The following is an 18,675-nucleotide window of genomic DNA, read 5'->3' on the forward strand; positions in this document are numbered from 1 at the left end:
AACACATATTGTAATTACTCGCAACGAATTATAAAGTGGATAAAGAAGAATGTTTTTCTATAGGATAATGTGTCGATAAAATATTTTCACTCACGAAATCTTAGATAGCTTTTTATATAACGTCTACAATCATCTTCTTTGAATTCTAACGAGTGAGATTTTATCGAATATATTATTAGTGATGTTTTTTCAATGCGTACTACTAATGATTTTTCAACTTTTCAAACCCTCCATGTCCAAATATAAATTAATTTATGTGTCTTCATTTGATTGGTCCTTCACGTCTCGAGTCAAATTTCTAATGAATATTTCAATAGTATCAACCGTCCATATCAAATCAATACAAATAAATCCTTTTTACCGCCTATACATTATAATATAATCATTTATTTATTATTTTATATACAACTGTATCGGCTCGTAACTCGATTTCTCATTCCTCCAAATTTGTGAGTGTCTTCTGGTTTTGGTATCTGTTTATTACTGTAGGAAAATTATTGGAGTACTGGATTTTATCTTTTTTTGATTATTGATGATAAAAGCTATACAATATGATATAATTAAATATCGAATCAACTAATTCGGTCTTTAAAAAATGGATAAAAATGTCTAGCAACACATTTTAGTCTTTCAATTTTGGATGTAATACTTTCCCACTTTGAACATTTACTATAATATGATATGCTTTTTATTTAATATTCAATTAATCAGATGTTTTATAATTTTTTATTGAGTGGAGGGGGAATATGATAATCGAACTTTGAAGGTTGGAACTTCCCACTTTTAATATATCATATGATATGATGATTACACCAACATACATGGCAAATAAATCCTAAAATTACATAGACAAAAGGGAAAATGAACAGCAACTTGTGCTATATACTGTTTCAAAAGAGAAATGAGAGTGTCAACATAATTTATGAACATTACCTTCAGCCCTTGACAGAAAACTACCATAGCTAGAAGATGTGGCACATACAATGTAGTCCTGGTCAAGTACGTTGTAAATCCGATAGCTCGAAGGGCATAAAAGCTTCACAGCAGCGTTTCTTAACTGGACTTTGTCTCATTCTTCATAGCATGCATTTTATGCCAAATAGCTGCTTGACCAAATGGATCTCCACAAAGAGATTTCCAGCTCCATGGGACTCGACGCGCCTTGTGGTTCTTGATTTTACCAAACCTATAAAAATGAAAGGAAGTAGGACATCTGCATTTTGTTTTGCAGCTTATGATATCAATGGTGCTTTGGTGAATTTTAAGTCTGAAAAAATTACAGTGATTTGATCTGAATCTCACATCAGAACAATGTATTCATAATAGCCTAGGAACGCAAACTAAAAGGGAGGTGCAGCTAAATCTTCTTCTACCTTGTTATCCTTGCATCTCTTTAACAGGAGGAACTGCCCTCGCAGGTGCAAAATCTGCAGATACCCCGAAGAATATTCAGAAATCTATTACACCATTCCATTACACATTGAACTTAGTCAATTGATCAAAGATGCATAGCATAAGACATGAATCTCATTAAACGGCTGAATAACATGCAGAAGACAGAATTATGCGCCGCCTTAGGTTTCACTACTATGTATGAGATTATCAGTCGCATGTTCCTTCAGTTCGACTAGAAATGAATTATCAGTTAAGCCCCTAGTAACATGATAACCTGCTTCAAGGGGAGAGTTTACTTTCATAACGTACACAGTGAAGTGAAACAGATATTTAACATTTATCTTATAAAGGAAAAAAGCAATAAGACCCATAGTAAGTACCTACGAATTAAAAAAGGAGGTAGAAAGCTCTATTATAGGAATGAAGGCCTTTCTAAGTGCTCAGGTAAATTTCCAACTAAAATGACAACAAAATCAAAAGTCTCAAACCTAAGCTAGTTGTGGTCATCGTACAAAATCCTCACCATTTGGATTCTTTCATTACAATAATCTATTGTTAAGATTAATCATAAAATTGACTAGCTTTCTGCTAACCGTTAACCTACTGCAACCTTCTTTTCTGGGCTTCCCAAGACAATAATAAATAGGGATCTTAAAACAGAAATTCAAATATGATGGAGATAATGTACAATGGTGTACCTCTTCTTGCAACAAAGGCGGCAGGTTTTCTGCTGAGACAAGGTTCTCTATCTCCTGCAAGACTTTCATATCTTTTATGTGAGACCATGTTTGTGGAGGTAATGCCAGCAACAGTGCTGTCAGCACATCGTTGCTTCCAGGGTGCATTGGTGAGCAACCATTTTGCCCCGAAGAACAGCAGCTAGTCTTTGCTTGAGATGTAGGGACCAGAACATCGACCCCCTGCTCCCCATTCCCATTCCCATTTACAACTGTCCCAGACACCACTGTAGCAGGATTGTCTCCCGTAGCTCTGTAGCATCTGACACATGTTTGGCGACAGCAAAACCTATCCGACAAACCAGACCTTCCAGCAAAAATGTCTGCTCCTTGGCAACAAATGCTCGCAGCAACATTGGTCAAACTGCTTTCCGTTTCTGCTTTTAACTGACAGACAGAATCTTCTGAAAGTAAAATGCTTGTGACGTGCTTATAAAGAGGAGTGTCCTGTACTTGTTTCAATACCTCTTCCTGCAGAGTAAGGTAAGAGTGCTTACTGAACTCATAAATAATGACCTATCCTGCAACCGTTATCCGATTAAAACTGGAGATTGGAATATGCAAAAGAATATGACCATTTCTGAAGCCTATCTTTTTTTTTTCAATTTACTAAAATTATCCAGATACCTAACCTTGATAGCTAGCCTTCCTTTCTCCTCTTCACTTAGCTTTTGACCATTCTCCTCTTGCCTTCGAACTTCAGCTACCCACTTTATGAAATCAGCAAAATTGGGAGGTAGATTTGAAAGAAGAGTAGAGAGAACATCTTTCACGTCCTTCACATTTTCAGAACTTAAGAAGACGGGAAGATCATCCATCAAATGCTTTGAGATAGAGACCCAACTCTCATGTTTACAACTCTGTAAGAGCACCACTATTCAGAATGCATGTCTAGTCACAGAAAGGAGAAAATTCAAGAGTATTTTGACAAAGTACATTCTTCCCCCTTTATAATAGAACATATCACATAACAAAGTACATATTAGTTAGGTCTAAAGGACACTATTGTCAAAATCCATAAATATTGCAATGACGTCATGGTTCTGAAGCAAAAGTTCAAGCTAATCTCCTGTCACTAGGACCAATTCCCAAGTATTTGACAAAGATGGCATCATTATGTTCTAGCATGTAATAAAATAGGTTAAAGAAGTTGTTTACAACAATCTGACCAAGCTGATATACTGAAAAGGATCAACTAGCAAATGGACTAGCAGGCAGTAATAGGAGCTTGACTACATCCTTGTCTTACCAAAATTGCATTACATTTAGCCACTATTGAAAACATTATTCAGCTAAACAGGAGGAAAATAGCTTATGAGAGATTCAGATTTCGAATTGTATAGAAGTTGCTTGTTATAGTTTATCCAAAGGAGTTTGCTTATAAAAGCAAGTGGTATAATACGAGCTACTTAAGCCTTACCAGGGTATATAGCAGTGCAGGAGCTCTATGAAGCTTAGAGACAAGCATAAACCTGAAAATTATGTGTTCGCACATAAGTCACTGAAATCCATGCTGCAAGTATGAGATGGAGTAAGAAGGACCGCTAAATTTGAACAGAAGAGGAATAGGAAAAGAAAAAATAGTTATATTTGAAGAAGACCAAAAGCAGTGCTGAAACAGTTGAGCAATCGATTTCTTTGATTTTCCAATTTTCATCTTTACTATAAGAGGGAAGACCAAATCACATAGTAAACATCTTCCTCTGCATATTTATATTCCTAAGCAAATGCTTAGAAATTATCAGTTGACAGCTAAAAGCATGAATGAGACGCTATTCAAGGTAAGGCGGATGCCAACAGCTTATAATGAAAATCAAGATATATCACAGTGTAGCTATGCGGAACTATATACCCCCTATGTAATCCTGTAGCTTCATCAATTGTGTTCATGGCTTCCCAAAGGAGAGGGACAGGAACCCAGTGAGGGGGATACTTAAACCTTGCAACATCTAGAATCAGTGCCATATCCTTTTCCGCGTGATAACCACCAATAGGTGAAAAGTGGCCTGAACCTGTCTGCCACAAGATTCAGAAGAGATGTTCCAATCTTCAGGATAAGTCAAGAAGGGGTACTATAAATCTTCATAACAAAAAAAAGGAGGGACCAAACTCCCAATACAGCAATATACTTCTTCACAATGATAAGCAGGAGCATAGAGAAGCTATGTTTATATTTACCTGTTTAAAAAGTCCTCGATGATAAGATGAGATCAGATGACAATCATCACTAGTTGTGCAGGCCATGACATGTTTACGGAAGTCATCAATGGTGCTAAGATTCGAGCGAAAAGCTTCCACCTTCGCTCCTGCACAGTGAGCCAAACATACCACTTTCCCGAAGGAGATCCCTTTAGCTTTAACCTTCTCCAATGGCTCACAGCAGTCCAACATGGATTCATCGAACCATCTCCAAGGCCCTGACAGTTTGTTGAAGCTGATAAGATAAAAGGGTGACATTGTACCACACTAAAAACGAGCTCAATGACATAAGCAGAATAGGACAAGGATATGAACAACCAAGTTTGAAAGAATAAAATGTGCAGCATCAAATAGTTTCAGGTGATGAAAGCTAAGAACGTAAAAGCTGTCCTCAATTCACTAAACTCCTTTTTTCCAACCTTTGACCCTTGAATATCAGTAGACAATAGTAACAAAGCTATAACCCTGATATATAAAAGTGGCTAGGTTTCATGTTGGGTGCTAGATGATCTGAGAGTGATGTCAATGCATAACAACAAATCATATCAACTTACAACGCTCAGGGACAAGGCACCAACAACTCTGTGCTTATATTGTAAACTAACATGAGCAGGGGATAGGCAAAAATTATTGGAAAATACAAACATAAAGACCTTTTCATCAAAGCAATAAACGTTAAACTTAAAAGGAGCCCAAGACCTTATTAACAATTCAGGAGATAAGGCCATGAAAAAGTGAAGATCACAATCACGAGGAAGGATAGGAACACAAGTTCAGTAGATGATAGGTTATAGGAGAGTTACCTTTCCATTTTCTTCCTGGATCAATAGAAAGGGCATTCAAGACCATGGAAAGGCTAGCCAGACCACAATATGCTGGCTCAGATTGTGTCTGAAAATAAGAGATCAACTTGAAAAATCCTTCCATTGTTCCATTCTGGATGGCCTCCAAAAAAAGTTGCTGCAGTTCCAAAAACAAGCAGAAATCGGTACAAAAAAAAAAGAAATAGCAATAACTGAATAAAGTGGACTATTGTCCGGCGCTTTATCTGGAAGTAAATGCATCAACTCTGGACGATGAACAGTGAATTGGTGTTGTTATGATAACAAATGGGCCATTGGATAAATTGCATAAGAGCCTCAGGCAAAAGTAGCTCAAAGCCATTTAGGTGGCTATGTTTGGGATCCAGGGTGATAAATAGTGCTCTGCGGGAGCAATTTGAGTATGCGAATATTGTTTGTGTCTGTATCTCCTCATCCCCGTTCTTTGTTCTTCTCACCCCCTTTCTTAAGGCCCGTTTGGACATGCGATATGAAATAAGATTGATATGAAGTTGAACTTTTGTTTGGACATGCAATTTGGATTTCTTAAGTTGAATATTTTTTCATAAACAACAAAATTTCTTCAAATTCTTATAAATCTTACAATATGAGCAAACCATAGTTCAAAAAATAAAAAACATATGAGAGTATGCTAATGCACCACATTGATAAATCACATATCTCCATTTTCATTTTATAAATAAATGTTTGTAATTAATTACAAACTTTCAAATCTAGTCAACAAAAGTAGTAACTAGTTATTCTTTAATACAATCCTTTCACATGGTACGAACAATCACGGGAAGCATAAGTCATTTCTATTTTTTGCAAAATTTAATTGACAGGTCTTTTTTACAAAATATAAACATTTAGAAAAAACTGAAAACATGATTTTGACCCTAAATCATGTTTCTTTTGAAAATTTACGAATTAAAATCATTTCCAAACATCAATGTCAAAAATTTAAAATCACGACTTCATATCGCAATGCTTCTCATCTCCCTTCTCTGTTATCCTTTACTTTAGTTGATGTGAAGTTTTTCATTGTAATAATCAGTTTTGAGGTTTTCAATGGAATTGGTTCCCTATTATTGAGCATTTAGAAGCTTTCACTTCAATAGTACCAAAAATTACAGATTTAAAAGTCAACCTACCAAACCAAGTAACAAATCAGTACTAGCTAGTCAATAGATAATTGAAATAGAACGAAACAATCATAAACCCTAATCTTCAAAAATAAAATGAGAAAACTTACCTTTCCTTCATTAGAAGCGAAATCAATAGCCGGAGGAGATGGAAGAACCCGGCGATACAAACCCGCCATCGCCATTTTTCTCCGATCAGATTTTCCCCAATAAATAGTACACTACAATATCTATCAAAAGGGGGAACGCCACTTGCCAAATCCCTATATTTGTTTTCTTTTCCAAAGGATCCAACTTTTGTTGGATTCTCAATGATTTTCTCCACTTTCACCGTTTCTTTTTGCTTCTTTATCACTTTAACATATGCTCCCACTTGCCTCTTAATTTTAAGATTTTAAAAAAAAAATTAAATTCAAAAAAATATATGTAATTTTTTAAAATTTAGTTGTATTAATTATATGTCATAAAGCAAACTAAAATATTAAATAAGTAATTTTGACTTAAGACACGTGAGTTTGGAGTAAATTAAGTAACACTTTACATTGTATTCTACGTATATATTTTATATAAGTAATTTTGACTTAAGACACGTGAGTTGGAGTAAATTAAGCAACACTTTACATTGTATTCTACGTATATATTTTACATAAACATTGCATATTGTAATATTTATTTGAGATTGATGCTCTTTTAAGGTGATTTTTTTTTATATTTATGAGGTTTGAAGTATCTATTCGAGATTGATGCTCTTTCAAGATGATTTTTTTTTATGGAAGTTAAGAGTGAAATCGTCCTCAACAGCACCACAATGCATGTTGATATTCTTTTTAAATAGTTGATGTTACCGTGTTAGAGAATCCCTGAATAATTTTTTCAAAGTAACCTGAAAGTATCAAAACTTTTATTATGTGTTCAAGTACTCAACCAAAATACATAATAGTTCAAGCTGTAAAATACTACTAAATTTTATTAACAGATCAGTTTATCTAAAGAAGAAGTTCTATTATTATTGTTATTATTATTATTATTATTATTGTTATTATTATTATTATTATTATTATGGCTCAAATATGCATTGAACTTTCAGAAAAGGCTCATTTATGCTATAAGTTAAAAGTTTGGCTCATTTATGTCATTACCGTTAAAAAAAGGTTCATTCATACCATTATTTTTTAACGGTAATTTTGCAAAATCATTTTTGACACATGGCGAATTATAATTCCGCCACATCACCAATTTTTTTAGAAAAGAAATTATAATTGTGAAGAAAAAAAATTACCACATATCCATATCTCAAGTAGTTTTCATATTTTTTTAATCTAATTGGACACGTAACTTTTATATATATATACTAGTGATTCAATTCAGTTCAATTTTAATTGATTTCTCATTTTTATAGAATCTGATTATTAGTTTATGACAATAAAGAATACAAAGACTTCAATTCATAAGAGTAAGGGATATTAATAGCGTAAATATTGTATGTGGTGATCATAACATAAAGGCTATTACTTTCACTTCGTTACTTCTTCATTGGTGTTGCAAGTTGTTGCAAGTATTCGACTGGACGTGCCTTTCATATGTTCTATAAGTCACACTGCATCATATTTTTTCTGACGAGTTCTTTTTTTACTTGACTAGCTAGCTAGCTAGTAGCGGTTCTTTTGATTGAGCCAAAAAAAGTAAGATTGAAATGTAATTTAATAAAGATACACAATTTTAAATTGACTAAAAGTTACTTATAATATGAACTTAGTGAAATCCAAATTTATCTTATATATGTGATAAAGTACTTATTTATAATTATTCTTTTCAAATTTATTTCACAAATAATGATTAGGACATACTAAATAACATCAGATCAAAAACAACTTTTATCATAATATTTATCTCAATCAATATTTATATATAAAATATTAAATATATTATATATATATAATCAATTTTATAGTTTTATGTTTACATATTTAATGTTGAACCCCTTCAACACAAATCAGCTACTATGGAGTTTAAAAACTAGTAGGCGTGCGGGTTTGAATCTTACTAGCAATATTTTTAGATGTTTAATCTTGGTAGATTGTTGGTGTTACTAGTCAGCAAGTAGCGGTGAGTGGTGACCTTAACCTGCTACAATTGACTTCAACTTTCAATATAGAGGAAATATACTTTTACCAAGGGCTTAAGCCCCCACTAATACTAATATCTTTAGAAAAAAATTGATATATAATCCCATTTTCGAGAAACAAACATATATTTAGTGAATATAAATAAAAATCATAAATCTGATTTTTGTTATGATCAAACTCAGAACTCAAATTAAATAAATCGAACTGAACAGTTTTATCTAAAAATTTTGGATTTATATTAGCAAAACTAAACTCTATTACAGAACAGAAACTACTAATACGAAATGAAATTACCAGAATTTCGAAATCTATGTGTAAACTTGTATAACCTGTAATAGAAGAAGAAAGAGGAGAATTTAGCTATAGAAGAAGAAGAGTAGTTTAGAGAGAATTTAATGCTCCTTTTGCACTTTTTGGAATTTAATTATAGAATGTTTATATGCAATCACGCTCTTCAAACCTCATTAGCTCTAATTAAATTTCGTACGTTCAGGTGTTATAATTCTATTTGTTATTTCTCTATTCTTAGATAATTTTTAAATTCCAAAATATGTTACTTAATTTTAAACTTTTGTCTCACTTATTATATTTACTCTTGCCAATCGATTCAAATGAATCTTTCTTCTATTTAGTAAACAATGGTTTATGTCAGGTCTGAATTGGAAGTCGGAGGGCTAAGAGAATTAGTAAGATTTTTTTATAAAGTCAAGTGGTATTTTTAGAACTAAAAAAATAATTCTAAACTTTTTTTCTTAGTCTATTAATGAAAAAAGTAAATATACACAAAGAATATATATGTACTATTTAATAAAAATTCATGCTAAATGACATGTTAACATAGATGGATTACAAGCTTCTTACTCACAATGACACTATACATAAAAAAAAAAAATAATGTACAAGTATTTCCTCAACTTATGTCGGAAATTTTAGAGACACACTTATACTATACTAAGGTCTTATTACCTCCTGAACTTATTTTATTAATAATTTTCTATCCCTTTTCGGTCTACGTGGCATTATCTTGTGGATCCAATGCTGGTTGACTTTTTCTTTAAGATAATGTCACGTAGGCGAAAAAGGGATAGAAAATTACTTATAAAATAAGTTCAGGGGTAATAGGACCTTAATATAGTATAAGTATGTCTCTGAAATTTCGGGCATAGATTGAAAGGGTACTTGTACATTTTCCCAAAAATTTTTTTTATCAAATATAGGCAATTATAAACTTCATACACTGTTTTATAACATGAGTCAACAATAATAATATTTTTATCTTTAAACTATTGATATCCTTCAAAATAATTTTTTACTTGACTAAGTAAATTAGATATATTCTTGATCTGTCACATCAATAGCAAGTTGTCTCAAGCTTTTGTAGGAGCATGAGACTCTTAATAAAAAGATAAGAAAAGTGTTGAAAACACCCTTAAACTTGACGAGAATGTAAGGATGCATTTCACTTATGTTGCAAGATCGCGTATGTATTTAAAGTTCAGTTAATCAAGTAAAAAGGCATATTTAAGATTATTAATACTTTGATGATAAAATCAATTATTCACGTCGAATTTAAAGATTTTTTCAATATAATCTTTTTTACCAAATATAAATTTTTTTCATAAAATTTTATGATAATAAATTTTGTTTTACTTCAAAGAATTCTTATGTTATGGATCTAGAAGACTAAATTAGCTGCCAATTACCCTAGTAAGCTAGCTTAAAACTTTCTCTTTTCTTTTAAAATTTAAAATTCCAAATCACATTTTTTTTTTAAAAAAAAAATCTGAAATTCCAAACTGATATTTTTTTTTTTCTGAAAAAATTGTCCGAGTTACCATCCTTTTGGAACCGTAAAACAAACTTTAAAATGAAAGGTTTTTTAGTACATAAATGGGTAAAAAATAAATAAATGCGAATTGTAAGGAGAATAAAATGCCTGAAAATAGAATTCGCATGCCTTCTGTTTATTTTTCCATGACAATGATATTCGACGTACAGATATCCACCACGTGTCTGTTACTCGAAATCAGACAATTTTTTTTGTAGTCAGTTAAACGTCGCTGTCGAAAGGACAAAGTATCGACAAGTCGGCGGCTGCCGCCATGTCGTGGTCGGCGTTAATGTCCGCAGGTTTTAATCAGGCAACCTTACTCTCTTTACAACCTTTTCTACACTGTTTTGTTTTTTTTAAACCAATAAAAGCAACAACCTAATACCTATAATTTTCTAGATTTACAATAGTAGCATCAGACTATGACATTCCTAACACTCTCCGGATATATTTTTATTTGTTTATATTTAACTTAACGTAAATATATTAAAGTTATAGTGGAGTGATTCAAGTGTATTAGGGGCTTAAAATAAAAATCAAACGAGACTTTAAATTTAAATTGTTAATATTTTTATATAATTTATTTTTTCTAATTTTCACCTTATGATATAATTTTTATTTTAAATTACTATTTTTCTTAAGAAATAGTACTCAAAATATGTCAAATTTCTTCTAATAACCCCTTCATTTTTCATGAAATGTTTACTTTTCCTACAAATAATATTAAATATTTGTTAAAAAACAATAACTTATAACCTATCATTATAAAAAAAAAATGAGACTCCTTAAATTTGAGGGCCTAAGACACGTGTTTTTTTTAACACTGTCGAGCCACCCATGATTATAGTGGAGTGATAAGTACTTTCATTCCTTAATCAAGAGATTTTGTATTCAGACCTCCTTGGGTATGCAACCGCTTTGTTGGGAAGCGCTTTACCCCTTAATGTGGGATTTTTCAGCGCGAATCTCAATTTAGTCGGATTTCAATATGAATATCAGACGCCGAGTGAGAAATCCAAAAAAAACAAAAAACTTTATAGTAAATATATATTTTGTTGTAGTACTGTTTGATTTGGTATTTTATTTTTAAGAAAAAATATTTTTTAAAAAAATTTATGATTTAAAAATAAGACTTGATTATTTATATGACTGAAAAATATTTATTAAGAATAAAAATATTTAGAGTTTAACTATTTCTAATTATAATAAGATGACATTTTCTTTTAGATTTGACGTTAAAAAAAAAGAATGTTATATAAAATGAGATGAAACAATTAATAATTTTGTGATTTGAAATAATATAGTAAAACTTTGTGTTTATAATATAATGATTATTGTATTTAAACTTTAAAATCAATGATTATACTTATAAAAACTTGTCCCTTTTCAATTAGGAAAATATTAAGAAAATTAGAATATTTTCTATTGTATTACATTTTTAAATTATTATTATCAGAATGAAATCAATGATGGATTATTATAATCTTCTAGATATGAAAATTAATATTGGATTGCAATATTTTTATTAGGAAACAAAAAGAAACAACATGTTTAATTATTTCGTGTTCTTCTCTATCTATTAACAAATTAGATATTTTAGACTAAAAATGACAATAAAGATATTTTTTGATCAAATATTTAAAGCATGGGTATTATTTTTGAACAAAAGTATGGACAATAACGATTTTTAAAACCAAATTATCAATAAAAATATTTTTATAAAATTTCACACATATTAAAAATGTTTTTATCTCTCTTTTTTGTATTTGTCATTTTGATAAATTAAAAAAAAATAATTATTTTTTTTATCAATCATACCCTCAATTAATTACTTTAAAAAAAAAAATCTTAAAAATCTTAAATTTTAAATTTCACCTACCTCTTAATGAATAGAAATAAAATAATAAACTAATTATACTAATAATTTATTTTCCTAATAAATATATCAATTTAAAATTAAATAAGTAATTAAAAATAAAAAATGTTTATGCTAAAATTATTGAATTTTAGTGAACTCGAAATTTGGGTTCTAAATAATTGATGGGAATGGATGCTGTGTTTATAAATGGTAATCTGTGTTGGAGTGATCATTGGTATTGACCCCTAACATGACTCTTCATGCTAAATGAAGTTACTCTACTAAAATGTCTGTTTTACCCCTCTCTCTTTGCTGCTTCCTGCCAAAAAGTACTTGAACAAAAACACAGTGGTGTTTTCCATCTGGAGACCAAACAATAAAAAGACAATAGTGTTATGAGATATACTTTTATCTTTTTATTTGGGGCTTGTTCGGTCATAGATTTTTCAAATAATATTTAGGAAAAAACTTGGCAAATAGTGTTTGTTCATAAAATTTATCATTATTTAGTAAATATTTTTGACAAATATCCTAAATTCTCAAATACTAGTTTTTTTTTTGTATTTTGGCCAAATCTCATTATTTGGAATCTTTATAAAATTAACATTTTACCTCAAACTTTTATCTTTTACAAAACACTCTTTATAGTTGTTGCTTACGTTGTATTACATAATTTTTTACGTTGATTCCAAAGTAGTGATGAAATATTCGGTGAATGTTAAATGATAATATGGTTATTGATGAAAATGATGAACAATCGTCTCAAGATAATAAAGTCATGTGTTTTATCTACTTCGCGATGTACGAAATGATGCTTGTCGCACTCACTCCAAATCATCACATTGCTCTAGTGTCATGGACATTATTTGTTATTGTTGTAACAAAGATCCAATTAACTTGTAATAAAAATTTATAGTTAGTTTTGGTATTTTTAAAACTTATGTGTATAAATCATATTTTTCTAAAAAAATGAAATATATTTCTCAAATAGTATAGCCAAACATATGGTGAAAATTTAAAAAATATCTGTTAACAGTGAGACTCGAACCTTGTGTATACAACACCACTAAAAAAGTCTTAAGTACCCATCCAGGAGCCATTGGACCAACTAAATCATTTATTCATTGAGTGCTTTATGTTAATTTTATACAAATATCTATCAATTTCTACATAGATATATATATTCTGTAACGAAATTAATGGGTGCTCGAACACCCAACGAACACCATGTGGGTCCGCCTCTGTATGTTATAGGGCTTTGTTTGAAAGAAAATTCTTTATATTAAAGATTCTTCAATATTCAAAGCTCAAATAAATTTTTTTCGTTCTACCACATCAGTTGATGATATGGGATATCTCCAAGAATAGATAGACTTTCTTATTAATAAAAAAGAAAAGAAAAAAGACTTATAGTTATTTTATTTGATAAATTATTTGTTTAGGTTCTGCATTTGTTAGCTTGTCTTTTAGCTCATTCAAAGATAATTTATAATCATGATATTCGAATCAACATTCATGCACGTTGACACATTTTTATGATCTTTTAATACATATTTTATCATTTTATGAGAAGATTTATGACCTTTTTATTTGTAAACATGATGTTCGAATCAATATTCATGCAAATCGATTAATTTTATGAAAAATCTATTCCTCTCCATCAACAACATATACAAGTAATTTCATCATCATGACTAAAACAAATTGAAAAATCACTTAATATTTTTGTCATTACTCAAACTTTACCATTAAACCTCATGTTCTCAACTTATCATTGACTTATTTTATATAATAAATTTTATACGTTTTTTTCTTCTAAATCTGTCTTCAAATATAATAATATTATATAAATTGAGACAGAAGAACAAGTAATTAATACATTCATTGTCCCAATTTATATAACACTTTTCATTTTTCGAGAGCAACCAATTCAAATTTGATTGGAAATTTGCATATGAAATCTTTAATTTCTTTGAGATGCAATTTATATATTACTCCAACCGTTTCACTTTATGTGACACCATTTCTTTTTTGGTCCGTCCAAAAAAAATGTCACATTTCCTTATATGATAAGTATTTAAAGGTACAATTCATTTTTTAGCCTTGTTGGTCCCACTTAATTTTAAAGATTATACTCTAATACATTTATGATGAGAGAGAAAAGTGAGTTTTCTTTTTTGAAGGACAATCCGATAAATATTTTAAAGTCTACATTATTTTTTAAATTTCGTGCCCGGTGAAATATTATCACATAAAATGAAACGAAGAAAGTAATAAATTACTAAAAAAAATACTTACTTATATAATAGTAGTTGATGATTCAAAATGTGTAAAAAATTAATACAAAATTTACTATCAAATATAAATTTATTTAAATCTCGAAATTTAAAAATTGTCTCATAAAATAAGACAAGAGTGTAATAAAACACACACAGAAGCTTTAAAGGACAAACAGGCAAAAAGCGAAAAAAAAAAAGAGAATGGCAAATCGGTCATTTGACCATAAGGGGTACAGAACGTAGCATGTTAACAGTAAAGCAAATCTCTGCAAAAAAAAAACTGTCTTTTTGATTCCTTCTTTCTCTTTCATTTTTCAAGACAAACATGTTTATGCTTTTCTCCCTCTTAAATACCCCTTCTTTATCAGTACTGTTTCATTCTCATTTCTCAAACTTCACAATTTTCTAAGGCAAAATGGCTTTCTTCTCTAAACTCTCTGTTCTTGTTCTGTATTTGTGTTTTTATGCTAATTTAATCATCTTTGTTGTTTCTCAGCCTTCTGCTCTCAACATTGTGGAACAAGAAGCAGTGTACAATGTTCTTGAATCCATTAACTCTGATGTTTCTTGGCGTTCCCTTTTCCCTGATGATCTCTGTTCTTCTTCTCCACATGGGGTTATTTGTGACTACTTTGTTTCCACTACAAACTCATTTACTCCTCATGTAACTGAGATTAGTCTTGGTTATGTCTCAGATTATGCTCCTAATCCACCTTGTACTCCTAATAGTACACTTAATGCTTCCCTTTTTGCCCCTTTTTCTTATCTAAGAAAGATCTTTGTCTACAAATGTTTTACTGAAAATGAGGTTTCTTTGATTGATTTTGGATCTTTGCCTTCTTCTTTGGAGGAGGTGGTTTTCTTGGAGAATCCAGGTCTTGTTGGTTCTGTGAGTGATAAAGTTGGAAACTTGATGAGTTTGAGGAGGTTGGTTTTGAGTGGAAGTGGTGTTTGTGGGGAAATCCCATATGGGGTTGGTGGTTTGGTTAATTTAGAGCAGCTGACTTTATCAAGAAACAAGATTAGTGGTGAAATTCCAGTGGGGTTGATGACATTGAAGAAACTCAAGATTCTTGATTTGAGTCAAAATGAGCTTGAAAGTAGTGTTCTTGAACCTATAGGGAACTTGACTCAACTTTTGAAACTTGACTTGAGTTACAATAAGCTTACTGGGAAAATCCCTCAAAGTTTGAAGGGTTTGAAAAGTTTGGAGTTTTTGGACTTGAGTTACAATAACTTTTCCAATTCTGGGGTTCCATTGTTTTTGGCTGAGATGTCTAGTTTGAAGGAAGTGTACTTAAGTGGAAACTTTCTTGGAGGGGAAATTCCAGAAATATGGGAGAATCTTGAGGGTATTGTGGGGCTAGGATTATCAAAAACAGGACTAATTGGGAACATTCCTGTTTCCATGGGGGTGTACTTGAAAAACATATGTTATTTGGGGCTTGATAATAACAAGTTAGAAGGGGCATTGCCCGAAGAGTTTGGGGCATTGGACTATGTGAATGAGTTACATTTGGAGAACAATAATTTGAGTGGTAGACTTCCATTTTCTCCAAAATTTGTATCCAAAGTTGGAGAAAAGTTGAAGTTGGGAGGCAATCCTCAACTCTGTGTTGATCAAGGCTTGAGAATTCCTAATGTTAGTGTTAGCTTGAGGCTACTGAAAATGTGCAATAAAGCTGTTAGTGCTAAATTTGTCCCATTCTCTGGGGCATCTTTGGTACTGGTGCCTGTTTCCCATGTTGTGTTTTTTCTTGGAATTTTGTTTCTCCTGTGCTAGTAGACAATCTTGGACATACACTGACTAATGACTTTTTAAGTATAGGGAAGTTTTGGACTATGTTCTGATATAGCACTTGTTGATAGAAAGTAGAGTTTTCTTTCTGCATTTTTCCTGTTTTATGTTCACAAGGAGAAAGAAGCTAAGATGTGTAATTATAAGTTAACGAAGATTGATATAGTTTGTAATTGCAATGTTGCATTTTCTAGTGTATTGTTTATTGAGTGCATAAATGATAAAAAATCATATTATCAATGGAAAAATCTATTAAGAAGCAAATGTGATATGGATACAAGGTAATGATAGTGCTATGATAGATTCAAAGTGAAAAAGAAGAAGAAAAAAAAGACTAGGAAACATAGTTTCTAATTATCAAAACAGGTGCCCATTTTTGTTTACTTGACTACACAAAAAAAATGACTGATATTTGAGTCCATGTTAAGTTGTTGTTTTGGTCGCTACTCTTTATCTATCTCATTGTTTCTTGAACTTGAAATGGAATTGTCATATTCTGTGTCTTGTCCAGGATCCATTGGTGAGGATGATGTGCCTTTGGATTTAGAGGTCCGGGATGAGCTCACTCCACCATCCTCCTTTGATTTCTTCCGCCTTGTCTTTTTAGGTATGTCCGGAAGGTCCCTTGCTGGAGAATCAGAACCACCACCACCTGATCCAGGCCGGCTATGTCGGCTTGTTTTTGTACCATCAGACGACTCTTTATGTCGCCTGGTGCTCCTGGCTTTCTTTGGAGAACTACTACCCCCACTCCCATTTTCTGATGACGAATGACGCCTTGATGACTTTGTCATTTCTGGTTGATCATCGGGTAATGAAGAATTTGCATTCTTGTACTGTTGGTTCGCATCTGCATCTGCAATCCAGAAAGAGTCGAAATAGAATCAACTTGAATTTCTTTAGTCTCATGTCTGAATAATTCTATTTTGTAACGTTACATTTGTATGTATCGACGATTATCAGACTGTGGATTTATATAGTCATATGAAAATTGGAAAGAAAATTACCTTCAGAAGCACATGATCTATTATCTGGATGATCATTAGCATCAAGTGGAGGACCCAAAGGGGCTGTATGAAATTTCCCTGGTTCTTTAAATTCTTTCATCTGTCACATCACATTTATTTTATAAATTACCAATAAAAACATTATCCTAAAATAATAATAATAACAATTACCCAGCTGGGAGATTCAATGGATGGTCCATCCCATCCAATATGGGCCACATGTTTTACATCAGTAGGAAGTCCAATCTGCATTTCTGCTTCTTTTTCCTCTTCTGACACATTTTTTTTTTAATTAAATCAATCAATTAAACGAAAACGCTGTCATATTATAACAATAACAACAACAATAACAATCGGAATTTCTCACCAAACATCTGAGAAATACCCAAGGCCTTTAAAAAGCCTTTCACCTTTGCGGCCATTATTCTTCTAAATGCTACTAAAGAAGATGTTTTCTTTCACTCAAAATCGTGCATTTGTTTGTCCAATCTGAATCAAAATAAGACGATGGTGACGAAACAAATAATATGACTCAAAATTCACATACATATATATATATAAATTAACCTTCTTCAGTAGGATTGAAGAAATTCAGCAAATTTGCGATGTGTATTAGGGAAAAAGATACTCAAAATGCAGATATAAATTCAAGAAATGGACTCAAACCCTTAAGAAAAAAAATAATTTGGGTTTGAATCCTTTCTAAGTATGATAAAAGCAAAACGATGTTAAAGCAATCCTTTCATCCATTCAATGGCACTCAATTGCAAGACATTGTTAACCAGAAGCATATCGATAATTCAGGAACCGAAAATTAATTATTATTAATATTTTTCTTTCATATTTGTTAATTAAAAAAAGTTTACGGACAGTTTTTTTTAAATGTTTCATTTACTCTTATTGACTTTTCATTTGTCCTCACTATACACCTAAAATTGAACGGTCACACATTTTTCTTTCTTAAAATTGTTAAGTTTTTTTTTTCTATTCAATATTTGATATTTGTAGAATACGATTAAAATTGACTCAACACATTATAAGATTCATTATTTAAATCTAAACAAGATTATTTTATTTTCAAACGCTCGACAATCAATAATTTAAGTACGAAAGTAAACTCATATATACAAATATGGGTTGTTAAAAATTAAACACTAGCGCAAATTTGACTTTGGAGTCTTGTTCTTCCTATTACACCAATTACTCTGTTTATCCTTAATTTATTGTAAAAATTTAAGGAATCCCATAGTGTAATTCAATAATTACATTATGTCCCGACAAATTTAGTATTTACAAAAAATCCCTTAAATTTGTTGTTCCGTGATACTTTAGACTCTAGTGATACATGGTAAATGATACATGGTAAGTTTAAACTGTTGAGAAAAAAATGGGGAAAAAACGGTACAATTAATGTTGTTACTAAAACAGCTTAATTTAAGGTAACAGATCATTAATCACCATAAAATCAGCACGTAATTG

The 18,675-nt window shown here is 31.2% G+C and overlaps 3 protein-coding genes across 5 annotated transcripts; 1 reads left to right on the forward strand and 2 right to left on the reverse strand.

Moving 5' to 3' along the window:
- Positions 1-750: 750 nt before the first annotated feature.
- Positions 751-6,660, reverse strand: LOC107031688 (glutathione gamma-glutamylcysteinyltransferase 1). 2 transcript variants are annotated; one of them, XM_015233136.2, is made up of 9 exons: positions 6,408-6,660; positions 5,135-5,291; positions 4,311-4,549; positions 3,985-4,148; positions 3,553-3,604; positions 2,765-2,992; positions 2,094-2,603; positions 1,374-1,427; positions 751-1,186 (listed from the first exon to the last, which is right to left on the reverse strand). In XM_015233136.2, the coding sequence occupies exons 1-9, from the start codon at positions 6,480-6,482 to the stop codon at positions 1,178-1,180; spliced, it is 1,488 nt and encodes a 495-aa protein (XP_015088622.1). In that variant the 5' UTR covers positions 6,483-6,660; the 3' UTR covers positions 751-1,177. The 2 variants fall into 2 exon arrangements, with proteins under 2 accessions (XP_015088622.1, XP_015088621.1); XM_015233135.2 differs by having other exon boundaries at positions 751-1,427; positions 6,408-6,659.
- Positions 6,661-14,676: 8,016 nt separating this feature from the next.
- Positions 14,677-16,453, forward strand: LOC107029749 (piriformospora indica-insensitive protein 2). The gene has a single exon (XM_015231198.2). The coding sequence runs from the start codon at positions 14,807-14,809 to the stop codon at positions 16,172-16,174; it is 1,368 nt and encodes a 455-aa protein (XP_015086684.1). The 5' UTR covers positions 14,677-14,806; the 3' UTR covers positions 16,175-16,453.
- LOC107029750 (CRIB domain-containing protein RIC8-like) lies at positions 16,421-17,908 on the reverse strand. Of its 2 annotated transcripts, none has more exons than XM_027919480.1 (5): positions 17,764-17,908; positions 17,564-17,685; positions 17,368-17,465; positions 17,197-17,296; positions 16,421-17,045 (listed from the first exon to the last, which is right to left on the reverse strand). In XM_027919480.1, the coding sequence occupies exons 2-5, from the start codon at positions 17,616-17,618 to the stop codon at positions 16,633-16,635; spliced, it is 666 nt and encodes a 221-aa protein (XP_027775281.1). In that variant the 5' UTR covers positions 17,619-17,685; positions 17,764-17,908; the 3' UTR covers positions 16,421-16,632. The 2 variants fall into 2 exon arrangements, with proteins under 2 accessions (XP_027775281.1, XP_015086685.1); XM_015231199.2 differs by having other exon boundaries at positions 17,368-17,468; positions 17,764-17,907.
- Between the last annotated feature and the right edge of the window lie 767 nt (positions 17,909-18,675).

The sequence above is a fragment of the Solanum pennellii genome, chromosome 9, assembly GCF_001406875.1.
Source record: "Solanum pennellii chromosome 9, SPENNV200".
NCBI classification, from domain to species: domain Eukaryota; kingdom Viridiplantae; phylum Streptophyta; class Magnoliopsida; order Solanales; family Solanaceae; genus Solanum; species Solanum pennellii.